This window comes from Monodelphis domestica, chromosome 5 (genome assembly GCF_027887165.1).
Source record: "Monodelphis domestica isolate mMonDom1 chromosome 5, mMonDom1.pri, whole genome shotgun sequence".
NCBI classification, from domain to species: domain Eukaryota; kingdom Metazoa; phylum Chordata; class Mammalia; order Didelphimorphia; family Didelphidae; genus Monodelphis; species Monodelphis domestica.
The window spans coordinates 258,894,129-258,909,586 of NC_077231.1; the positions used below are offsets into that span (position 1 = coordinate 258,894,129).

The window sequence follows — 15,458 nt, forward strand, 5'->3', positions numbered from 1 at the left end:
AAGACATGCATGGAAACTCATCATTGCTTTTTATTCAGTCCCAAACCTTACCTTAGATTCTTAAAGAAATCAATAAAACATAATTATCATAATTAACAAAAGTATCTTGTTTAGTTATGGAACAACCAAGTCTATGTTGACCTGCTAATGTTAACTGGGTTGTATTGTGATTATTAAGTTAATGCTTTCAAATCTCCTATCTTGTGCCCATTGCTTTGGCCTGTAAATCATAGTTCCTCATCTGTTAAATGAGGGAGCTTGACTAGATGCCCTCTAAAGTCCCTTCTAGTTTTAAAGCCTTAGTCCAATGGGTGCAAATTAGACTTGTGAAATGAAGGAACCTCCATCAGTGCTTAGGAAACATTTTAGTTACTTTTGGTTCCCCAAGTGCTTTGATCTTAGGCAAATTACTGAACCTCAGTTTCTTCACTTTTAAAATTAAAGGGGATTAGACTAGATGATCTCTAAGGTTCTTCTAGTTGGATCATTAATGAGTTTATGAAATAGCCACATTTTAATGAATGCAGATAGAGGCAAATGTTGACATAAGAGGTGTGAAACTCTTAAGTTAGAGAAAATGGGAAATATGGTTGAGGCAGCGTTTTCTTGCCCATTCAAAGGTGACACTATTGGCCCAACATCAGCAGGGTGCATGCTTCAAGGGTTTCCCTCTTTCTGTGGTTGTGCATGGTCACACAGTGCAGACAGGGCCCTTGACCCTCATTAGCACTATGTTCTACAGCAAAGGATTTGATTAGTCTAGAATAACTCATCCTCAGACCCAGCTATTTATCCTCAGTCAGATTGCTGGCAGTGACTACCTCTTCGAAGATACAGTGACTTGGGAACCTCAAAAAACCCAAGTTCCTACTCCTTGGATTAGATGAGTTCTCTGAAAGTTCAATAGTGCACCATACTTGGTGTACAAGGTAAGAGCTCACTAAGTGTTATTTATTCAGGCTTTCTTCTTTGTTCTGAGCGGGAGCATTCTTGGGTTTGTGTTATCTGGAAAAATTATACTTAAATCCATGATTTCTCATGAAATTCCCAATGGGGCATTCTGAAGCTTAGGGACACCCCTCTATTGGGAACCTCAACAACACTTATAAAAAATGAATAGATGCACTTGAGGAAAGTCATGCTTACTATAGCAGATCAGTGACAAGAGGAGACCAGCTACCATGTAATGAGTCTGGAAATGTGTTGAATCCAAAGGACATGGGTTCAAATCGCTCTTCTAGCATACTCTATGGGACCTTGGGCAAGGTATTTAATGTTCTTGAATTTGTTTCCTCATCTGTAAATTCAGGCAATTGGTATGTGAGTCTTACTAGTTGTAAGACAGTTAATAGCTTAATAGTGCAATCATGCCCAAGAAGGGTATGCATATCTTGTGTAGGACTTTCAGAAGAGCATTGGGGCCAAACAGAGAAAGGAAGGAAAGAAGGAAAGCGGGAAGATGGGAAAGGAGAGAGGAAGGAAGGAAGGAATGATTGAGTGAAGGAAGGAAGGAAGGAAACAACCATTTATTACAGGTACAGAGTTAAGGGCTTTATAAATATTATTTCATTTGATTCTCTCCACAACTTTGGGAGATACATGCCAATATTATCCCTAATTTAGCTGAGGAAATCTCCATTCATTTGAGGAAACAGGTAAATCAAGGTTAAGTGACTCACTTAGGGTCATATAGATAAGACATGTCTGAGGCCACATTTGAATTCAGATATTTGTGACTGCAGGCCCAGCACTCTGACTCCTGTGTCAACTAGCTTCCTCTAGGTCAGAGATAAGACAGGTAGACAAAGGAGAAAAAATACTTTGAAGAATTCCTGAAGTTTTCCTGCATATGGGAAGCCTCATGACTTGACTAAGCTCCATCATTGGAGTTAATTACTCAAGTAGTGGAATATTAATTCTCTGTGTCCCTCAATATGATTAGTATGATATTCCCACTTATTCCTGACATAAATCTAGTGCTATTTAACCAAGAATTGCAAAATGCTTTCCCAGATAGTAGAGAATTCCTAGGGAGAGGTGATATGGTATAGTAGATATATAGTTTGACCCAAAGAGAGCAAGACTATGAATTCGCGGTCTCTGACACAAACTGGTTGTATAACCCTAGCCAAGTCACTAAATAAATTGGAGAAAAGGTACCAGTTTGCTTTAGGAGCAGGAGTTCTTTGTATAGAGTAATGGTAAGTCCAGTCCCAATCTCCTATGCTCCAAATACCCAAGACCAGTCAGTACATAATACGATACTTCAATTTTGTAATGTTTTAAGATATATAGAATCCCTTATAATAACCAGACAATGGAGGTGATGTGAGCACTAGTATTTCCATTTTAAGCAGGATACTATGGCACATGAAGTTTAAGTGGGATTTTATTAGCAAGACTTGGAAGTGGGCCAGGAACTGAGGTCTTGTAACTCTAAAACCAGGGATTTTTTTTACCATGCCATGTTGCCTTTATTATACCATGAGCCTATTAGCATGTTGAAGAACATTCAGTCAGGAACAACTGTTGATAGGTTGGAGAGCATGGGAAGATGGTTTGCCTCTACTATGAAATCAGATAAATTTTCTGCTTAGAGAAGTCTTAGAAATTTTCTAGTCTGATCACTTTATTTTTATACCCTCACCTTCTGTCTTATAATGAACACTGTGATTTGGTTCTGAGGTAGAAGAGTGGTAAAGGCTAGGCACTAGGAATTAAGTGGCTTTCCCAGGATCTCACAGGTAGGAAGAGTCTGAGGCCACTTTTGAACCCAGAACCTCCCATCTCTAGGTCTGGCTGGCTGTCAATCCACTGAGCTACCTACCTGCCCCCTGATTACTTTATTTTAAAGATAAAGAGACAGATCCAGAGAGGAAAAGTAAGTAATTTAAGGACCTATAGCAAGTTCGAGGTAGAGAAAGGCCTAGAACTTTGCTCTCTTACCTTCTAGGCTAGAATTCTTTTCTTTTCACCCAGCATACTATTCCCAGTCAAATCAATCAATCTTTGAGGCTCTGGGTTTCTTAATTAATAAAACTGAGGGATTATATTAAATAGTTTCCAAAGTATCTTCTAGCTCTAATATCAGAAGACCTACTTTATATATCTAGAGTGGGATTGGATATAAAAGTAGATCATTTGAAATTCCAGAATGCAAATTTATTTGTTTCTTTAGAGCACTGAGGACAATTTTATTTGCCTCTAGGAAAAAGGGCTTTCCAAAAACAGGAAGAATTTTGCTATCCTCAGGAGTCTAGGGAAATATCTTTATATTAAGGCTATAACCTTTCTCTAGATATGGGGATTGCCCAGTAAAGTCCTTCTTCATCTACTTCATTTGTATCTACTATAAGAAGTGAACCTTAAAATGGACCAGACCTAGGCAAATAGAAGGATGGGTCAATGACACAGCCAACAGGAATGAATCTGGGTTTTCCTTTGTTCCTAAATGAGCTCAGTAGGTTAGAATACCACAAAGGTGAGCTTTTTTTTATGGTTGGCATCAGCGACAGTTATCGACATCACTTAATCTCTGTTGGCCTCAGTTTACTCATTGGTAAGATGCCTATCTCATAAGGCTGTGGTTAAGATCAAATGAGATGATATATTTAAAGGGCCTTGGGAACTTTAAAACACAATATAAGTGCTAGCTATTATAATGGGGCCTCTGAGCTAGGAGGTGGAATCTGACAGGTTTGGGGTCTTGCAAAAACCTTATTATGAACTCAGAGTAGCCTTTTCCTTCCAGTTATCCATCAGAGTCTTGATAAGCATATAAAAGCCATTAGGCTCTCCTCTTAAAACAGAGGATGTGAGTTTTGTTATCTGAGTGATTTATCAGTATTTTCTGAGTTTTCTTAAGGAAGAATACATCATCCCTGGGTTACATAAATTCCAGGATTATACAGCTCCCCACAAGGTAGGTCAAATAAATGGCCAGAATGGCAACCTACCAGATAGATTTTCCCTGAGGAAAAAGGAGAAAAGTACACCTTGTCCTAGAGATCATCTGATAAGTACTTGATTTTTTGGGGGGATGGAGGCAGGAGTGTTATTAAGGGAGCCAGAGGAAAGTAGTATTTGGAACTGATTTCCAATTATTCACATGACATATTTTGGTAGATATGGGTCCTAAGTACTGGTAAGACCTCAAATAATAAGGGCTCTTTTCTCAGTGGCATAAACACTAACTTTCCTGAAAAATTCAGGCCAATTTGAAATTTATTAATTTGATAATTAAAAAAAAGTTTCAACATTCCTTACATTTTGCTAACCACATCCTTATTTAGGTCTTTCTTATTTTGGGTAACTGATTTTTTTTTTTTGCTCAATTTTTTGCATAATTTTGCTCAATCTTATTTTTTATTAAATAAAAATACCTTATCTTCTGTCTTAGAATTGATACTAAGTTTTGGTTTTGAGGTAGAAGAGCAAGGCAATTGGGACTAAATGACTTGCCCAGGGTTACACAGCTAGGAAGTGTCTGAGGCCAGATTTGAATCCAGGACTTCTCATCTCCAGGCCTGGATTTCTAGTCACTGAGCCACCTAGCTGCCTCTCAATCTTATTTTTTGAAAAGATCTGAAAGCCCATGTCATTCTGGCTAATTTCAATCCTGGACTTGGTACATTGTGATCCACTCTTTTCACTCTCCCTCTTGCATTTGTTGTCTTATTAGATTTCAGTCTAGTTCTACAGAAGAGAGGTCAACACTTGTCCTTCGATAGGTTCTATTGTCTGTTGATGTGGTCCAAATGTCAGGTTTCCTCAGCAAGCATCATTTCAATGAGCACAGACAGTGAGCTCTGAGCCTTGAGCATCTCTGATGATCACTGATTAGGTGATAATCAGGACACCATCTTTCTTTTCCCTGGGTCAGTGAATCTCTCTTCCCACTTTGCTCTGCCTTTTTTTAAAACACATTTTTCTCTCTTCCAATAAACTAAGTCCATTGGTAGTCCTAATAACCAAGGGCATAACTCTCCTCTTAGTATTGCTTTCTTGTCTGGGAAAGAAGACCTTAGAAAAAGCAATTTTGAATAATAGAGTTTCAAAGTACAATAATGTTTTAAATAAAAGGAGATGGAATGACTGGATAGGGAAATAAGAAGAGGAACCAGAAATCTCTTAAAGAAATCAACACCCTTTGTTGTTTCCAGATCATCTATTGAGATATAATTTTACTTCACTAACTTTAACTAGAAACTCTCTAAAGGGTATTTAGTGTATTTAGGAATATACATGCTTTGGATTCTCTTTCTTTTTCTGTTTCCATGTGACTTTGTCTTTGTTTCTCTGTGCTTCTTTCTGTGACTTTCTGACTTTCTTTGTCTCTTCTCTCTCTGTGTCTCTCTTGCTTTCTCTTCTTCCCTCTTTCCTTCCCTGGCATATCTTAACATATAAAAATATTAAATGCTTTTATTTATTCTACATTTTCCTTTTCATGAGACTTTTTTTAAAAGTAGAAAGCTACAATCTCTCCTTTATTAAGAACATTCTGTTTCTTGGTTTCATATGACCTATAAAGAAAGTGGGATCACAATAGAACTTCAGGGCAAATGTCACTTCTAATCATGCTTTTTGTGTGCATCTATTGCTATTCCCAGAATAGGATGGTTAGACTGAAGGAGGAGTCAACAGCAATAGAGAATTAAGTCAATACTGACCAGATCTATCTATTTCTTGAGCATTTATCCAATATCAGACACAGAGATCTACTAGATAGATATTATTAGTGGGAAGCCTCTCATAAATAATGTTTCATTATTTTAGCTTTTCTAAGTTCCTTTGAAGGCACCACAAACCAAAAAGTAAGAAACAGAAATAATGAAATAACATGTACCAGGTGAAAAGATCCCGTCGCCACTGCCCCCTGGCCAGCCAATAATTTCTCGCATTTTCCTTAATGTAACATATTCCAAAAGTACAAACACTGGAGCAATTTCATAGGTGAACCTGAAATGCAGTAATGCTCACATTTTATTTATGTCACCCAAAGCAATAATTTAGTAGTTACAGAATCTATAGAATTGGTTCCTGCCATAAATGTCACATTCATATCACATTAAGATTATAACACAGTCAGCACAGAGGATCATGTCTACCAATAGGTCTCATTATTTTTGCTTGATCCTTGAAGTTAAAAGTAAAAATTAATGGCAAAATGCACAAATGTGGTTGATCATAGAGGAAAAAAAAGATATTTTACAGAGTAACATGATTCAAAAGATAGCATCTGTTCCCATTCTTTTTTCAAATTATACATATTTATATATGCAAACTACAAAAATATTTTGCCTTTTGCATTTTAGCACAGCTGTCTTTGGATTTTTGTGATGGATATTAGTAGATTGTTTTCTATAATCATACAAAAAGCTATGAACCACTCCTGAAACTTAAATTAATATTGTAGATGCTACTGAGTTTTTTTTCTTTAAAACACATTTTTTCCCCAAAGGAGTTGGAACAAGGACTATATCATTTCACTGAAAATTAACCTAGATTATGCAAGGACAAATTTAGCTACTTACATATTAGTATTTGCTGTTGATGTTAGCCAGTCTGCTGCTAATCCAACCATATCCAATCCGGTGGAAAGCTGATTGAAATATCTAGGATGACCTATGTAAAAACCAGAATATTTTGGTTATGGTCTCATTCAGTGGACATAAATAATTTTGGAACACAAATTTACCTATCTAAAGAAGTTCAGCCAATCTTTTGGGTAATAGGAAAACATTTCCTATATTCTACAAGAGTAATTGTTTTCTGGTATGAGTTTCCTTGCTTTAAAACATTCATTCTTCAATCTCAAGGCATAGTTGGAAATCTGAACACTGTTTTGTTTCCTTGCTATTCATTCAATGTAACTGAAAATTTAATGTATGGATCCAATAAAAAGATGGACAACCTATCATTTAAGTGGTTCATGATGTTATTAAAATCTTTTGGGGGATAGGGAGAGATCTGTGATGCTTTCAAGTGGCAGACACTGAGAAGCATGCCAAATGCTGATAATAACATCAGTGATGAATAACTAATGATGATAAAAGATCAGACAAAAATGGGAAAATGGGGAACTTTGCTGATTGCTTTGCCTAGGATTCAAATCAGTCTAAAAAATGGGATCGATGGGTCTAATATTTGTCATTTATTTCCTGTCAGAATAGATGATTGTAAAGAGAAGAACTCTCTCATAATTGTGATTTTAAATAAATCTGATTAAATTCACCATCATTGCCATGTCAGAATGATGCTTGGGAATATATTTGATGGGCTGATTAATCCATTTACAAGACAGATCTAATTGACTTTTGGATTTTTCTAAAAACCCTCTCAGGAGGTTGACTTCAAATACCCTTGGGGATATTATTTTTTTAACTGGGATTTCCAGTACTATATTAGAATTCATTTATAGACTATGCCCCACAGACGCTTGTTCCAGGCTCTCTGGTTTTGTTAGCCAAAAGGATTTTGAAAGATGAACAACTGTAGGAATATAATCTGATAAAAAGACATCTTCCACTTTCTGAACATCTGTTCTTAACTGGGAATAGTGATAGCTCAAAATGCCCATTTGGGAAAGGCAAGATAAAGGATAGTGGTGGGAAAAACAGGGTCAAAAATGAACCTGCTACTTATCTCCTGAGCTATAGTGGTCTCTTATCAGACCTAGGCACATTGCTAGAAAATTATGCATTGAAAGAAGATATAGTACTCTGAATGACTTTCTGATAATTAAAGGGTCTCAGGATTTGTGTTTCTCCCAGACACATTTTGGTATTATGTTAACTCTATGCGGTCTTGTTCAGAATCTTTGTCTCATATTACGTTCTTCCAAGTCCTCCAATACTAACCTTCTCAGCTTTACCCTTACCGTATTGGGTAGGAGAACCTCCTTTCCTGCTCCTGGCTACTGTGGGGAACAGCTTTCCTGTTCTTCTCTGCCTCATTGACTCTGCATTCCATTTTAGCTGTCAGTTGAACACATAGCTTGCATCTCTCTCCTAGGGCTATGTCATTTCCCTTTCTCATAGCTTTTAAAAAAGTTATTAAACTTAGCAGTCCTATGTATCCATTCACCTATATGTCTACAGAGTCACCTTTGGATTTCTTATGCCCTATTTAATCATATTGAAACTTTTCCATATTTGAAACTAATTGACATTATGAGACATTTCCTAGTGGCAGAGTAAGCCATCTTGATAGGTATTTTAGGAAGATAGGGTTGTTATCTGTATTTTTGGCAACAAAAATATCCTTGCTCTCTCATCTTTACATGCTTTTCTCCCTCCTTGATAAGTTTCTCAGTTAGTGTCAACTGATCTACAGCTTTGGAGAGTCCAGGGGTTCTCTTGGCAGGTCACGAGAAGCATTCCAATGAATTGCATTTTCATTCTTCCAATGATCCTATATAGGTTCAAAGTATAACCTATAGAATCCCAGAATAGGATATGACCCTTTCCCCACATTTCCTTTCTCATAAAGGGTTATTGGCAGGACCTGTCTCTGAACTTGCCCAGCTGTTTCCCCAACCCCTTCCAACCAGCTGCTGCCACTGCTGCTATTTCATGCTCTCCTTCTGCTGAGAAGGACAGATGAGCAGCTCCCTGGGAAGCTAATGTTAATGTATGCATTGAGTAGCTAGAGGGGAATACATAGCAGGGTGTAGAATAGGGATGTGACCAGTAGCTTCTACCTTTCCACAGCTTAGCAAATGATCTCTGGCACCTTCTTGGGCTCTGTTAACCTGAAAGATAAGGAATTTGTCCAACCTGTAAAGCTAAACAGGTAGGTAGGATGCAAAACCTTACCGTAAAACAGCTTTTTGTGTAAATGAGCCTGCTGCTCATCGCCTCCATGGATTTTGGGCTTATTAAAGATATCAAATCCTTTAGTTTTATTGATATCTTAATAGAGTTCAGGACATTTTTTTAAAAGTCAAAGAATGGAGAAGTTTGAATCTAGCAATCTCCACTGTGATAATTTTTTAAACCTGCCTTTATATTTAGTAAAGTAGGATAAATTTCAACATGAAACAGGGAATTAATTTTGAAGCTATTCCCATCTCCCTTTTAGTCTGCAGTACAATAGCAAATATTTTTTTTCCATAAAATAGGAAATAAGACTTCCCTTTTTTGCTCCATTTACCTACTAGCATTCAAGAATATTCTCCGGCATTCAACACCATTGAATTGTTAGGCTTTTCTGTGAGCATTTAAAAACAATTCTGGAAAGCATGCTAGGAATCTGGGATGCAAATTTAAATTTTCAAGTGATAATCAAGTTAAGAGTGCCTAGGCTGAAGGAATGTTAACATGTATGCTTTGAAATAATCCACAAAAGGGCAGGAAGAAAGTTACTGAGTGATACTAACATGACAAACTTTGACAAATACTAAATAACTATAATAATCCAACAAGATAAACAATGGAACAGAAAATCTATCAATTAAAGAAGCAATTGGAATTGGAATAAAGTGAGAAGATGCAATGTTTCTACAAATCTTATCTACATCTTCTCTGGACATTGACACCAAAGGGCCAGAGAGGTAGCCTGATCAGTCCAATTTTTCATCTGAAGTTTTAAAAAAAGGCATTAAAGCTATGCTTGACCAGCAGTTAGTTTTTCAAGCATTATGGGAAAAGACAAGAATTGAATTGACTGAATTTCTGACATTAAAGGGAGCATTGATGCCCCAAACTATTAATTTCATTGACTTGCAATTTCCATTTTCATTGACTTTTCAAATTGAATCTCAAAAGTCATTGGACTTTTACAAAATTGAAATCTAAAGATTTCTTATAAATTATTTTGATTCTGTCACAATAAAACTCATAAGCATCGATTTACCATTTTTGGAAGCATTTAACATATACTTCTTAAATTCCTTTAAAGACAATGTGTTAAGAGAAAACAAAAAAAAGCTATGTTTGTATGTTCATGCCATGTTTAAAGTGTAATAATTACATTGCCTAAAATAGTGTTATAATCCCATCTTGGCAACCAGTGAGTATTCATTGATGATAATGATTCAAGTTCTAAATCTATCATCCTGGAAATAATGATATTTTATATAGATTACAAAGGACAGAATTTATTTATGCCCAGACAATGAGTCTGATAAGATTCACCCAGTAAGTTTACTTACCCTTTGTATTCTTGCATAAATGCCTTCAGAGCCCCAAAGCTACAGATGTGTAAATATTGTAAATGTTTTTTTTTTTTTTTTAGCACTCATTAACCAGAACAAGAGAAAAAGAAATCTTCCACCTTGTCTTTGACCAGTGTATATAGTATTAGCTCAGTAAAATAGTTATGGAGCAGACTGAAGGCAAAATTTTTCAATACTAAATCACATTTCAATGCAAAAATTATTCTGCATTTTCATTTTATGCTATAAATATTTTTGAAATTGCATATATATTTAAATGAAAATTATGTTCATCTTCTTTTTTGTTTCTTTTAAAAAGAAATATACCATAATGCTTTTGTTTATTAAGTATTTGCTTTTTATTGTAATTTTTCTATTCCTAATTTAGCCTCCAGGGGTCTATATGTCTTGGTGATTAACAGTCGAATGTATGAGACTGAGGGCAACCATGACCTGGACAGAAATAATCAGCTTGATTTACAGAAATAAAAATTAAATCTTGGAAAGATCTGCATAAATGTAATATTTTTTACTACAAAATGCATGCGAATAAAATTGGGGAGAAGGAAAGCAATGTTTATGCTACTATGGGAAGAAAAAAAAATCTTTCCATAAAACAGGAAATCAGACTTCCTGGTTTTGCTTCATCTACCTAGGAGCATTCAAGAATATTCTCCCTCCTTCCACACCATGGAATTGTTAAGCTTTTCTGTAGGCATTTAAAAACAATCACATAAAGAGTACTGGGAATCTGGGATGCAAAATGTAAATTTACGGTCACTTGATTAAGTGCCAAAAAGAGGTTACCTCACCAATACAGGGAGCAAGCAGGCTAGTGACAGTGTGGGTGACCATTCCTACTAAGAAAATTGCTTCTGGGGCATAACTAGCATTTGAGATTTGGTTCCAAGGATGCTTTTTCATCTTTTATTTATTTATTTTCTATTTGTTTTGCCATTTGCGTTCATTATGTTTATTAAAAAGAATTCCTTTGGAAGCTGCAGTAAATTTGCATAGCAAAATGTGTCTCAGTGCAAAACGTTTCAATTTACATGATTCAAAAACAACCAAGAATTTTGTGGAAGTAGAGAAAAACCCCATTTCTAAGGCATATATTATATATTAAACTTCTGTGGAAGAATCATTGTAATGAAGAAATAACCCTGGATTAGAAAACAAACAAACAAACAAAACAACAACCCAGTCTTCTATAACAGGTTCTTTCTTTATACTAACATTATCAATAAAAAGTGACAGCAAGGTAGTAAGTTTTCAGAAATATCAGTAACTGTAAAACTGCATAATATAATTTTCTTTAGAGAAATTGATTCTTTAAATTTTGCTTGAAAAATATTTTTTAAAAATTACTCATTTATAATTTCTGCCCCAACAGTACCTGTTTTGATTGCATATTTTAGAGTTGTTCTGCAGTTGGACAAAATTTCCTCCAAGGTCTGGGGCTGATCTGCCAGTTCCCAATTATATTCTTGAAGAAGCTCGTTTGGGTAATGAAAATCGATCACCTTGGTAGATCTATCAAAACTCTTCACCACATACTGAAGCAAAATGTCCATTACATCTTGGAGAAAAGACAAAGTGGCCGCTTCTCCGTTACATGCTGGCAACAGATCTGGAGAGACAAATTCATGCCAAGAAATTTATCATGTCAAACACATACATATAAAAAACATGGACATATTCTTACTCGGAAAGCATTGTGGACTCATCTCTTCTGCAATCCAGAGGCTTAATCTTATTTTTGTGTGTGTAAAAAGCATATTTCCCTCGGTATTCCTGTATTTATGTACTTGCAGGAACTCTTGGAGATATCGAACATTTTCCTTCAGTATTTTCAGGAATAAGTTTATCATAATAATAATATAATAATAAATCTAATAAGTGTATTCTAGAATTCATTCTTCCATCCCATGGTATTGACCTATTTGGGAACCCTTTGCCCAAGCTGGTCCTTCCGTATGGGTTCATTTTATTTTATTGACACATTTCTTTTTTCCTTTTCTTTTTTTTCCGTTAAAGGCTCTCCTCTGTGTGGGGAGTTATCTGACATGAAGGCAGAAATGTGCATAGTTGGATAAGCAATGGGGAAAATGTTCTGTTTGTGGAAGTCCTTTGATTCCAGAGGCCAACCAGATTGTGTGTGTGTGTGTGTGTGTGTGTGTGTTTGTGCACGCGCGCGCGCTGTCGCTCTTGTCATTTTAATTGTTCTTCCGCAGAAAATTGTTCTCTCGGTTCTAAAACCCCGTGTGATCGTATACCACAGTAACACAGACATTCACCAAAGTTCCCCGGGTTAAAAACACCGAGTCTTCTTAGTGCTCTTACTAAGTAAGATCGGTCACTAAGTTTGCGCGTGGAGGGAATACTCGTATCTTTTGACCCTCAACGTACTGGGGAGTTAGAGCCTGGACTCAGTGATGTGATACCTAAGATTTCTTCGTGACTTTTACTTTCCATCAGCCTGAAACGCAATTTGCCTTTGCCTGTGTTCTCTATTGATTTGGGGGAGCGGTGACGGGGTGGGGGGATGTATTGGGGAGAAATGGACGACGATTCTAGAACTGGCCAGGGGAAGCCAGACCTGGTGCAAAAGGTGTGATTCGGTTGTAGGGGAAGCCTGTGATTTTATGCGTTCAGAGGAAGATTGTCCTCTCCGAACATCTTCACCTGTTCCCTCATTGCCATTCTTTTCTATAGCCCCACCCAATCCGCCCCATGGGGCTCGGGGCCCAGCCTGCGAGATTCAGGAGGGGCAGGACATGGGGGGGGGGGTGATGTGGTGGGAAGGGGCTCCTCTCCGGAGCGTTTGGAGAGTGCGACTGTGAAGGGCTCAGCCCCGAAGTGGGGAAGCCACTTGCCTTTACCTGTTGAGTGTAAACACGCGTAATTGAGATCCACTTTGGGGCAGCTACAGGGCTTCTGATTGCAAGTACAGACAGCCTTTTTTTCGGTTGATCCTTGAGTCTCTTTCTCGCCGCCCGTTTCCATGGGCTTTTCCGCGTCTCCATACAGCAAGGCTGAAGAAGGATACATAAGATGGGGCTTCAGTCTGTGGCCTGGAGCTCAGATGAACTACAGCCCTGAGTCCCAGGGCATCATTGGTCATCATTGGGCAAAGGGATTTGAAGATCAGGCCAGTTTTAGATAAAAAACAAACAAACAAACAAAAACCGAATCCCTCCCTTCCCGCCCCTATCCTCTCGCTTTGGATTTTGTTACAGCCCCAGGACTTCACACTTACCACAGAGTTTGTTTCCAATGCCTCCGGTGAACTTCTGGGCAACCTGGCACCAGGCTCTCGCTGGAGGGGAGGGGCGAAAAGAGTGAGAGAGAAACTGAGGTTTGGGGTTTTGATAGATCAGAGTAAAGAAAGTGGGAGAGTGGATTCCACAACTGCAGAGGTTCTGGGCTACAGACAGGTTAACTAATTCTTTAAAAAGATTTTGAGACTTAGGGCCATTCCCATTTAAACAGGCCAGGGAGACCTTTCCCCATTTTGTCTTAAAGATCCTTTCCTCAGCTGAAACGCTGAGGTAAAGAATTACCTAATTTAGTCTTGGAAAGACTTTCTTGCGAACCCTCCTCTTTCCCAAAGGATCTCTAATTCTTGTTTCATTCATTGACCCCCCCTCCTCCCCCCCAAATCTTTAAATATACATTTCTATAGCTCTTTAAGGTTTTCAAAGTGCTTTCCTTAAAAAAAAAACGCTCTTAGAGGTAAGCAACATTTATTCAGATGCACAAGGAGGTTGAAGGTATTTTATTCAGAATTACAGAATTAGGATCAGGGCGGGGAATCGAAATAAGATTGACTGACTTCAAGTCAAATGTTGCTAGATCTCTTCCTTCCCCAATCCTGGAAAAAGGTGGAAGAAGTAAGGACTCAAAAAGAAGAAAGATTAAGGTTGGGGCGACGCTCTGGTTCTGGGGGCTCCAGTTGCATTCGGGTGAAAAGTACCGAAAGACTTGTGAAACCCTCCCCAGACGACAGGTGAACGCACATATAAAGGGAAAGCTTAGAAGCCTGAAGTGCAAGGGATCAACTGGGCATAGGATAAGGGACCCCGAGAACTTTTGGGTTGCAGGTGAAAACAAGCCACCCCACCACCAAATAATCTAGACTAACAAACCAAGCGCCTCTCTCACAAATCCCCCCCAAACAAACCAACCCTTTCCCGCATTATCCCTCCCTTTGAAACAGCCTTAGTCTTCATTTCCCACGTTCCCGGCTTCACTGGCCAGCTGTCTAGTTTTTCTACTCCTTACCTGTAGAAGGATTCTCTGGGTCCCCAGAGCCATCTTCGGACCCGAAGGACCAGAAGCCAGAGCCCGTAGATGCCATCCGCGCTGCGAGGCTGGTACAGTGAAATGAGAGTGCCAACTGCAGGCGAGAAGCAATCCGCTCAGTGCTTGCGTGCTTGTGTCTGAGTCTGAGCGCGTGAGTGTGCGAAAGAGGGAAAGAACACCCTGGGGAGTCCCGGAGTGTCTGTGTGGGTGGGTGAGTGTGTCACATTCAACGACTCCGTATATGTGTACTAGGTGCGCGGCAGCGCCTCTTGCAGCAGCTGTGCCCAGCTTGGAACCCACGCGGGGGAGGGGCTGTTGAATGACGGGGGAAGGTTATGGAAAGATGTCTCTTTTCAGCCAAGCAAAAGGGACCCAGGCGAATGGTAGGGGAGGTGCTCTGATTGAAGGAGAGTGTGAGTGTGACTGGAGGGAGAGGAAGAGAGAGAGAGAGAGAGAGAGAGAGAGAGAGAGAGAGAGAGAGAGAGAGAGAGAGAGAGAGAGAGAGAGAGAGAGAGAGAGAGAGAGAGAGAGAGAGAGAGAGAGGTGAAGAAAAGGAAGGGGAAGGGAGATGGAAGTGTGAGGGAAGGAGACAAGATCGTGAGCGTCAGACGAACTGTGGTGCGCGCGTGAGCTGGAGCAAGGGGGTGGGGTGTGTGGCGGGGAGATTGAGGCCAGCTAAAGCGGCGCGCACTAGGGCCGGAGTGAGTGTGGATGTGTTACAGAATCTTCAGACTATTGGCCTTTGGCTTGGCAAGGTGGGAGAGCTGTCCAGGGTCCTGAGATCAGCTCTACGCTCACACTCCCCTACTCAGAATTGCCTTAGAGAGAGTAGCAAGCTTTTGGAGACGTGAAGGGTGGCGGAGCAGCGCTTTATTAATTCATTTTCTGTTCTTTCTTGTCTGGGAACTGATTTTGGGTTACCTCGGGGTTAGTCTGGAGAAAAGGGGGAGGAGAAGCTGCTGAGGGCCATGCTTTCTACCCATCCCTGCACTGGGAG

General features: G+C 38.8%; 1 protein-coding gene across 1 annotated transcript in view; it reads right to left on the reverse strand.

The window, feature by feature from the left end:
- The window catches only part of GAD2 (glutamate decarboxylase 2), an 81,362-nt gene extending 66,212 nt beyond the window's left edge, over positions 1–15,150 (reverse strand). The window contains exons 1-6 of the mRNA XM_056800078.1: positions 14,441–15,150; positions 13,416–13,475; positions 13,039–13,191; positions 11,553–11,786; positions 6,534–6,624; positions 5,846–5,958 (exon numbers count right to left, since the gene is read on the reverse strand). Of these exons, the coding sequence (XP_056656056.1) occupies positions 5,846–5,958; positions 6,534–6,624; positions 11,553–11,786; positions 13,039–13,191; positions 13,416–13,475; positions 14,441–14,516 (727 nt within the window). The 5' untranslated portion in view covers positions 14,517–15,150. The remainder of the gene's footprint in view (positions 1–5,845; positions 5,959–6,533; positions 6,625–11,552; positions 11,787–13,038; positions 13,192–13,415; positions 13,476–14,440) is intronic.
- Between the last annotated feature and the right edge of the window lie 308 nt (positions 15,151–15,458).